General features: G+C 35.5%; 2 protein-coding genes across 2 annotated transcripts; both read left to right on the forward strand.

The window, feature by feature from the left end:
* Positions 1-5,051: 5,051 nt before the first annotated feature.
* On the forward strand, positions 5,052-5,591 carry LOC108468248 (uncharacterized). Its single transcript, XM_017769141.1, has one exon. The coding sequence runs from the start codon at positions 5,052-5,054 to the stop codon at positions 5,589-5,591; it is 540 nt and encodes a 179-aa protein (XP_017624630.1).
* Positions 5,592-5,735: 144 nt separating this feature from the next.
* On the forward strand, positions 5,736-8,654 carry LOC108468247 (uncharacterized). Its single transcript, XM_017769140.1, has 7 exons — positions 5,736-6,015; positions 6,234-6,543; positions 6,749-6,947; positions 7,062-7,131; positions 7,279-7,828; positions 7,938-8,028; positions 8,286-8,654. The coding sequence occupies exons 1-7, from the start codon at positions 5,736-5,738 to the stop codon at positions 8,652-8,654; spliced, it is 1,869 nt and encodes a 622-aa protein (XP_017624629.1).
* The last annotated feature ends 683 nt before the right edge of the window (positions 8,655-9,337 follow it).

Below are 9,337 nucleotides of genomic sequence, written 5' to 3' on the forward strand. Positions count from 1 at the left end.
TAAATTATAACTTTTAACTTACAATCAACGTCTACTACCCTAGTACGTCTCTGTCTGCTCTCTCTGGCAGGAATTAGGTTTTATTGTTCTTTTTGAAAAAATTTTGTTTGTGTTCCTTTGACGGCGATTTAGAAATATTCCTTTGATCTCTTTTAATAATTTTGGAATTCTCGTTTATGCATTGATCTTACTCATGGAGTCAAAATTTGTTGGTTTATCAATTAATGAGGAGGAAGATGAGATTCTACAAGTTCAAGTCGAGTCAAACTCAGAGAGGGAGGTGGAAACGTTTTGTTTAGTGGGGTGTTTTCTCACAGCTAGTATTATTCACTTCCCAGCAATGAAAAGCACAATGGCTAATTTATGGCATCCTGTTCGGGGTTGTTCAAATTCAAGATCTAGGAGAAAAAAGGTACTTATTTCAATTTTTCCATATTTTGGACATGGAGAGGGTTTTAAAGGGTTCACCTTGGACTTTTAATAATCATTTATTGGTGATATACAAACTTAAGTGGGGAGAGGATCCATTGAGAGTTCCTTTAATTTTTACACCCTTTTGGGTTCAGATTCATGACATCCCAATTGGGTTCTTTTCTGAAAATCTAGTGGTGCAGTTGGGTAATTTTATTGGAAAAATTATTGAGTATGATGGCTCTAATTTGGAAAAAGAAAATCGTAATTATATGAGGATAAGAGTCCAGATCGATATTCGACGACCTTCGAAGAGGAAGAAGCAGCTTATGTTTCATGGAATTTGTTCATATGTCCGATTTAAATATGAAAGGTTGTCTCTTTTCTATTTTTATTGTGGTCGCTTGGGTCATAGTGATTCTTTTTGCGAAGCAAAAAGGCAATGGGAGTGGAATACGCAGAATTGGGGTGGGATCTATCTCTGCGTGCTCAATCTCGGAGAGCTATAGCCATGAATAGTGTTTGGTTACGAGAGGAAGGAGATGATGTATGGGATGCAAACCGTGGAAAAAGTCATGTTTTAGGGAATAATTTGGGGGTTTGTGGAAAAAATATGGAAAACAGGAGTAATATAGATCCAGTATCGGGTAATAATTTGAAGAGAGGAAGGTTGAACTCATGTCAACGAAGGGGAAACGTGAATGCGGAACTTTTTCATACTACCATGGAACACGATCTGAAAGATGGAGTGCTAATTGGAGAGGAAGGAAAAAAGAGGTCTAGAAAAGAGATTGAAGATTCTATAATCAGGGAAGAGATTAACATAGTTGAGGGAAGGAATAGGAGAATGGTGGAAACAAATAATTTATTATCGAAGGCTGCCAAGAGGCAAGCCGACCAAACGCAATGAAAATCCTGAGTTGGAATGTCCATGGTTTGGGGAACTCACGAATAGTTCGAAGACTTTGGCATACGTTAAAGGTACATAATCCCCAAATGGTCTTCTTTATGGAGACAAAAATTGATAAAAGTCATATGGAAAGAGTCAGAAGAAGTTGTGGTTTTATCAATGGTATTGATGTAGAAGCAATGGGTTCTAGAGGAGGTTTATGTTTGGCATGGAATAGGGACACAAATGTCGTGCTCCAACGTTTTTCGAAAAGGCATATTGACATGGTCATAGAGGAAATATGTGACAGCCCTAATGTGACCCTAGTCGGAAAGTGGTTTCGGGACCACAAAATCGAGTCATAAAAATAATTAATTGCTATATTCTATGCTTATTATGTGTGTACATGAGTATGTGGAAGTTTCATTCTCTAATTTTGCCAATTGCATGAGAAATTATTAAATAGGGATCAATATGAGACATGGTGAAATATGATAGGCTAATTTTAAATAGCTTGTTAATGCATGATGACACAATGGTGGACTTGCATGTCAAATTCCCCAATTCCTTTGTAGTGGCGGCCAAGATGGATTGTTGATGGGCAATATATATGTTAATTAGATATTATAATAAGAAATTGGGTTATTGGAGATAAAATATTGTTAGTAAAAGAAGGTAAAATGAAAAAATGAAGGAATGCTCATCTTTCTTCTCCATTGCCGTGACTTGAGGGAGGAAGAAGAAAGGAATTCTTTTGTTCATGATTCGCTTGGATGATGCTTAGGAAGAGGTAAGCACTTTGAAATTCTTGGAAATTTAGGTATAAATAAGGTGATTAGTTCAAGTTCTACTCATTCCATGGATTAAGTTTGGTTGTTTGGAGGTTTGATATTCGCCAAGTAGTTTGAAGCTCTTGGTACATATACTTTTTCTTGAAGGTTGAAATTGGTTTGTTCATAAGGGGGTACCGAATGTGGTCATTGAAGGGTTTTAATGAACAAAATGTGTGGCTTGGGTTTATGACATTCGGTTAAGGAATATTGTGTGCTAGCAAGGTTGGTTTAATATATATATGTAAATCACTTTGTATTTGATGATTACAAAAAAAATAGTGAAGGGCAAATTAAAATGATGTTGGATAAATTTTTAGTATAGTTGTGCTTAAGCATTCGGTCATTGATGGGCATTGTTGTAACCTAATTGTAGTTGCAACTCTTAATTTTGAGATGGAATTTGTACATATAAGTTAAGTGAATGGTTAGGGCCGAATGAGGTGTATAAAATATTAAAGCATGCTAGAATTATACATTAGTAAGAATGTTTAATTGTACTAAATTCTCTATTTGAATTCGGTTAGGTATAGTCATGGTATGAGCTCATTAAAGGTGCTATCTTATAAGTGAATATAGCTTTAGTTAACCTTATGTGCCATGCGTGTGCTAAAATAATTAATGAATTGGATGTTATTATAGGTGTATGGTTGGTCTTATTATTAAAAATAAGGGTTGAGTACCTTGAATTTCTCTTTGATATTCAAAATGATTAAATCAATTTAATTGTTAAATTAAGCTCAAGAGCAAAGGGGAACTAAATCGGATAAAGGAAAGGAGAAAGCAATCGAATAGCCGAGTTGGAACCGTTCTACCCAACACAAGGTAAGTCATTAAGCATATATTTGGTATTGATTTAAACGATCGTAATACCTATGCAATTGTGTTTAATGAGGTGAAATGTATACAAATTATATGTACGTAGAGATGAAATTGTCGAATGTAAAAAAAAGAAGTGAAGCGTATAGAGTGGCTGGTTTTCGGCACTAAGTGTGCGGGCAATAAATGTTCACGGTTGAGAGATTGGCACTGAGTGTGCGAGCTTGAAATGCATGGCACTAAGTGTGCGAGCTTAAAATGCATGGCACTAAGCGTGCGAGTTTAAAGTATATGGCACTAAGTGTGCGCGGCTGATTATTAAGCACTATGTGTGCGAACCCACTATGTATTTTCTATAGATTATTTACATTAAGGGTGCGACCTTACCGAGTCAATTTTGGACAGTGGAAAGGGTAAGTACCTTGAGTTCATGGCTAATAGGTGCTATGTTTATATTTGGAGTTGAGCGTGGTAAGTTTTGAACCTATGTGATGATTATAATTGAAGTCACGTACATAAAGTTCATCGTGGAATAGGTGAAAGTTCGTTTAGTTGTATGATTGTAACGAAAACAAAATGATGTATGGAAATGCCTCAATTACTCTATTGAATAGCGTATGAAATGTCAATGTAGGACTTGGAATGAGATTGAATCGTAAGGTCTAAGAAACTATGGCATAGTTCGGTATGGATGGAGTACTTAGCCTCATTTCGTTGTTTCCTCTTGTGAAAATTTTATTAATGGATGGTAGTGTAATGCTTATGACTTACTGAGTTATATACTCATTCGGTGTTTGATTGTCTCCTATTTTAGGTTTCTTGGACTCGACTTTTTATGCACTCGGGACCGTCATCAAGTCATCACACCGCTAGCAACTTTTGGTATCTTCTTTTAGTTGGTCTAGGAGAACATTTCGGCATGTATAAGCTATTATGTTTTGTTGAAATTTGGTATGTAAACTTTAGCCATGCGAAAATGGCATAATGTTCGGTTGGATTTGGTTCTATGATGTTTGGACACAAGTCTTGGTAATTCGGTTTTGGTTGAGTATTGGTTGAGGCCTACTCGATTATTATGCCATATGTCATGGCTGATTATTTTCGTGTTAAATTCATGATTTGGTAATAGTGTAGTAGGGAGATGCTCGGTGATGATTAACCTTTGGCATGGCTAGTCATGGTCATAATTTGTAATATGTATGATGAATTATTAGTTAGATCAAGGAAAAATCATGAAATAGGCATAGTTTGCTTTAGTAACAGATGCTGACAGCAGCAGTGATGTGAGATTGAAAAATCACTAAAAATAGTATAAATGGAATTAAATAATGAATAAATTATGTAATTGAAGCTTGATGAGTCTATTTCCATATGGAAGAAAAGAAACTACCATATGAGTTGTATGTTAGGAGATAATTAAATTCTTGTGAAATAGGGCTAGAGCGATTTCTGGATCCCCTGTTTCGACTTAGAAAATTCACCGTAAATTTTATCGAGATAATTAGAGGTCGTGCCTTATATGTACAGATTTTTTATCGAGTCTAGTTTCATTAGAGACAAACTGCATAGGCATTGAAGCCCTTTACAGGGAGATATTTAAATCGTAAGGTACAGAGGTCAGTGTAGTCGAACCTTGAAACAGGGGAGACTTTAATGAATAAACTGTACTAATTGGCCCAACTAAAAATTCTAAAAAAATTCCCCCATATAGATATATGAGTCTAGTTTCGGAGAAAATTTACATAATTGGATTTCGAGTTCCAGAACTCAAGATATGATTTTTAAAGCGACTACGATACAGTTAGCCAGCTTGCCTGGAACAAAAAAAAATAGGGGGAAATAAATGAAGTAAGCTCGGTAACACCTCGTATTCGATTTCCGGTAACGGTCACGGGATTGGGGTGTTACAAAATAGATGAAGGTTATAAGTGGAGATTTACTGGTTTTTACGGTTCTCCTTATCAACAAGATAGGGATGAAATATGGAATCTTTTAAGACAATTACGTACTGATGGGGATATGCCATGGATGGTTTGCGGGGACTACAATGAAATTCTCTATGGATTTGAAAAAAGGGTGGTTTAACTCGTGAGGAGGGTAGAATGGAAGCTTTTCGAAAAGTGTTGGAAGATTGCAATTTAGTGGATGTGGGGTTTTGTGGGAACTGGTTCACGTGGGAAAGAGGAAATCTACCAGAGACAAATATTCAAGAACGTCTTGATAGGGGTGTGGCCACTGATGGTTGGTTGTCTCTATTTCCAGAGTCTCAAATTCAGCATTTACCTCATTCTTTTTCTGATCATTGTCCACTACTCCTTACTACAAAATGGGAAGAAAAGAGTTGCTTTAATAGAAGTTTTAAATTTGAAGCATGGTGGGTCATGGAAGAAACATTTTTTGGAGAGGTTAGGAACATTTGGAAAAAGTCAACAAGGAATTTTTTGAACAAGCTGGAATGTGTCAAAAGAGGGTTACAAGAATGGGCTAATAAAATTCTTTACTGCAGGAAAGTAAATAATGAGCTGTTAACATCAAAATTAATAAAATTACTGGAAGATGATAGAACTGATGAAAATCTTGCAGAGCTTATTGACACAAAAGTAGAACTTAATTTTGAGATTGAGAAAGATGAACGTTATTGAGAACAAAGGGTGAGAGTTAATTGGCTTAAATTAGGTGATAGAAGTACTGTTTTTTTCCATAAACAAGCGACACAGAGACAAAAGAAGAACTTTATTCGTAAATTACAATCTGATGAGGGCGGGGAGATGGATTAAATCGAAAAAATGAAAGAGGTTGCTAGAACGTATTTCCAAAATCTATTTTCAGCTGGAAGAAGAGGAAATTATAATCATATTTTATCGGGTATTGATCAATGTATTTTTGATGAAGATAGTTCTAAACTTAAGGAGAGATATACAAAAGAGGAGATATGGGAGGCACTGAAAGAAATGGGTCCGACAAAAGTACCTGAAGATGATGGATTTTCTGCTCTCTTTTATCAAAAGTGTTGGTCAATCATTGGAGAAGATACTACATCATTCCGCCTTAATTTTCTAAATGAAGGTACGAATCTAAACGTAATAAATAAAACTAATATTGTGTTAATTCCGAAAATTTCAAATCCTTTGAGTATCACTCAATTCAAACCCATCAATTTGTGCAATGTGCTATATAAATTGATAGCCAAAGTCATTGCTAATCGGCTCCGATCAGTTATAGACAAATGTATCGATTTGGCATAGAGTGCATTCGTGCTTGGATTTCTGATAATGTTTTATTAGCTTATGAACTACTTCATACTTTAAAGCAAAAAAGGGTGGGGAAGAAAGGGCTTATGGCAGTTAAACTAGATATGAGTAAAATATACGACAGGGTTGAGTGGAAGTTTGTAGAAGGAGTGATGAAGAAAATGGGTTTTGATTCAGATTGGGTGGATTCATTAATGAAGTGCGTAACGACAGTATCATACTCCGTAGTTTTTAATGGTTTTACTGGTCAATACTTTACCCCTTCTAGAGATCTTAGACAGGGCGATCCTTTAAGTCCTTTTTTGTTTCTATTTTGTGGGGAAGGATTATCTAGCCTTATAAGGTCAGCAATGAAAAAAAAAGTTTAATAGAGGGGTGAAGGCGAGCAGAAATGGACCACAGATCTCATATTTATTATTTGTAAACAACTGTATTTTGTTTGGAGAGGCCACTGAAAGAAGAGCAGTTTATCTGAAACAGATTCTACATGAGTATGAGAAATGTTCTGGTCAGAGTGTTAATTATGCTAAATCGACTATTTTCTTCAGTTCCAATACGCAAGAGGGAGAGAAAAGAGTTGTTACTAGGGTGCTCGGAGTACGCAGCTCAAATAATCCAGAGAGATATCTGGGTTTACCTAATTTAGTGGGGAGAAAGAAGAAAGAGTCTTTTCAAAGCTTAAAGGATAGATTACTACAACGAATTGATAATTGGAGTATAAAGCATCTTTCGCAAGGAGGAAATGAGGTTTTTATTAAGACAGTTCTCCAATCCATTCCAACCTACTCAATGGCGTGTTTTTTACTTCCAAAAACCCTTTGTTCTGAATTAGAAGGTATAATAGCAAAATTTTGGTGGCAGAAAAATCGAGGTAAAAAAGGCATTCATTGGTGTGCTTGGAAGGATATGTGTGCATTAAAAGATGAAGGAGGTATTGGCTTTCGAAAACTTGATAAATTTAACGTTGCATTACTAGCTAAAAAGGGTTGGTGTTTGATTAATTATCATTGTTCCTTGTTAACTCGAGTTTTAAAAGCGAAATACTATCTGTCCTCTAATTTTTTAAAAGCGAAATTAGGAAATTCACCTTTACTTACCTGGAAAAGTGTGTGGGCAACTAAAGGACTTTTGGAGAAAGGATTGTGCTGGAGAGTCGGGAAGGGAGATCGCATTTCTATCTGGTCTGACATCTGGATACCGAATGTTGAGGAAAATAGATTGCAGAATCAAATAAGCAATGTTAATATTGAGTTTGTTTCAGATTTGATTGATGAAAAGAGTAGATCATGGAAAACAAAGTTATTGGTTAATACCTTTCACACAGAGATTGTTAAAAAAATCATGCAGATTCTATTGCCAAGGGCTGTGCACGACTATTTCCAAGTATGGGGAGGGGAACCATCTGGTAATTTCTCCGTTAGAAGTGCCTACAAACTATTACAAAGGGCTACACTGGTTCCTAGTAATAATAATTTACAGGCCGAGATTAAAACTTTCTACAGAAAACTATGGAACCTACATGTTCCTTCAAAACTCAAAATTATAGTCTGGAAAATTTCCTGGAACTACATCCCTACTCTTGCTAATCTTAAGATAAAACGAGTTGCTGTGGAGACTCAATGCCCCAGGTGTCATCAGAATGAAGAAGACAGTATTCACATTTTTCGGCAATGTCCTACAACGGAGGAAGTATGGAGAAATTTACAATTTTCTTGGGTGCTTAATTGTAACAATCAGGAAATTTGGGAATGGCTTACTTGGGTTTTCAACCGGGGAACAAGCGAACAGTGTCGTCTTTTTTGCTGTGGATTATGGATCATCTGGACAAGTAAAAATAAGCTCCTTTATGAAAATCGAAACACAACAAGTTCAGATATTTCTAATCACATAATTAGTTACGTTTCGGAGTTGAAAGGTTTAAATGAGAAAATACTTAGCTTTGATTCTGACATAGATCTCAACCATGATGAATAAAGAATGTGTCCAGCCATCTACTTTGATGCGGCTTCCGACCAAAAGCTTTTTAGATCGGCTTCGGGTTTGATTGTACGTGCGATGGATAGGGAAATCTTGGCTTCTAAATAGGTACTTCACTCTGACGTTGCATCACCGTTTACGACGGAGGCTTTTGCAGGACTAGATGCAATAAGATTAGGTAGTTCCATGGGTTTTAATGCATGCATGATTCTGGGTGATTCTAAAACAGTTATCAAGAAATGTCAAAGTGCAGATTATGATAGATCGGTCATTGGAGCACTCATCAGAGATATCCAACTCTTAAAAATACACTTTCAAGACTTGGGGTTTCTTTTCATCCCAAAATCAGAAAATCTCTTTGCTCACTTTACCGCTAGAAAAACATTGAAAGAAAATGAAAATCATTACCTAGAGGCAGGCGTCTCAAGCTGGGTTCAAATAGAAGTGGAGAGGCTAAAGTCGAGAGCTCCAGATTGAAGAATAAGAAATGACTTTTTTTGAGAACTTGTAGGAGAAGATAAAATATTTAAGGAGATTTGATCACTCTACTATTTCAAACAGTTGTGATGGTTCAGATGATAGGAGAAGACATTAAGAGGGCAGCTATTGATGTCGATCGGGATTAAAAGGAGTAGGTTTCCAATTTCTGTTCAGTTTATTTTATTTATGGGCAGTTTTGTTTTGCTTTATTTAGGTTTTTTAGCTTATTGGACTTGCTTTGTTTAGACCCAAGTCCAAGTTGCAGGAGATCATTTGTTCTTTTTACAGTTCTTATTATTTTAATAAAACCAGTCGATTTAGTAAAAAAAAAACTTACACAACCAAAATCAAATAAACTAATTATTGTTTATCGTGTCAATTTTTAACCTTTTATATTAAAAAATTCTATTGTTAATATATTAAAAATTATTCTTATTTTAAATTAAAATTAGATTGAAATCAAATTTAAATTTAATGATGTATTATCTAGGGTAAGGTAGAATATGACAATTCATACGATAGTGTTGAGAGAAGAAGATTTTTAGGATAAATTGACCATAAAAAAAAGTTGGTTTAGTCATGGGAGTCTCAACATGTGCATCTGGATGTGATGGATGAGACATTAAACTTGTTGAAAAACTCTCAAACGTAATTGATGTTGACTTGGTATTCGTCCACAT

The sequence above is a fragment of the Gossypium arboreum genome, chromosome 8, assembly GCF_025698485.1.
Source record: "Gossypium arboreum isolate Shixiya-1 chromosome 8, ASM2569848v2, whole genome shotgun sequence".
NCBI lineage: Eukaryota > Viridiplantae > Streptophyta > Magnoliopsida > Malvales > Malvaceae > Gossypium > Gossypium arboreum.

Bases quoted from the DNA above. Each gene is read 5' to 3' on its own strand.
- LOC108468248 (XM_017769141.1), top strand. From the start codon at position 5,052: ATGGAAGCTTTTCGAAAAGTGTTGGAAGATTGCAATTTAGTGGATGTG.
- LOC108468247 (XM_017769140.1), top strand. From the start codon at position 5,736: ATGAAAGAGGTTGCTAGAACGTATTTCCAAAATCTATTTTCAGCTGGA. The intron at 6,544-6,748 runs GTCAGCAATGAA...TATTTTCTTCAG, and splicing joins GGATTATCTAGCCTTATAAG to TTCCAATACGCAAGAGGGAG. The intron at 7,829-7,937 runs GTGTCATCAGAA...TGTAACAATCAG, and splicing joins GTGGAGACTCAATGCCCCAG to GAAATTTGGGAATGGCTTAC.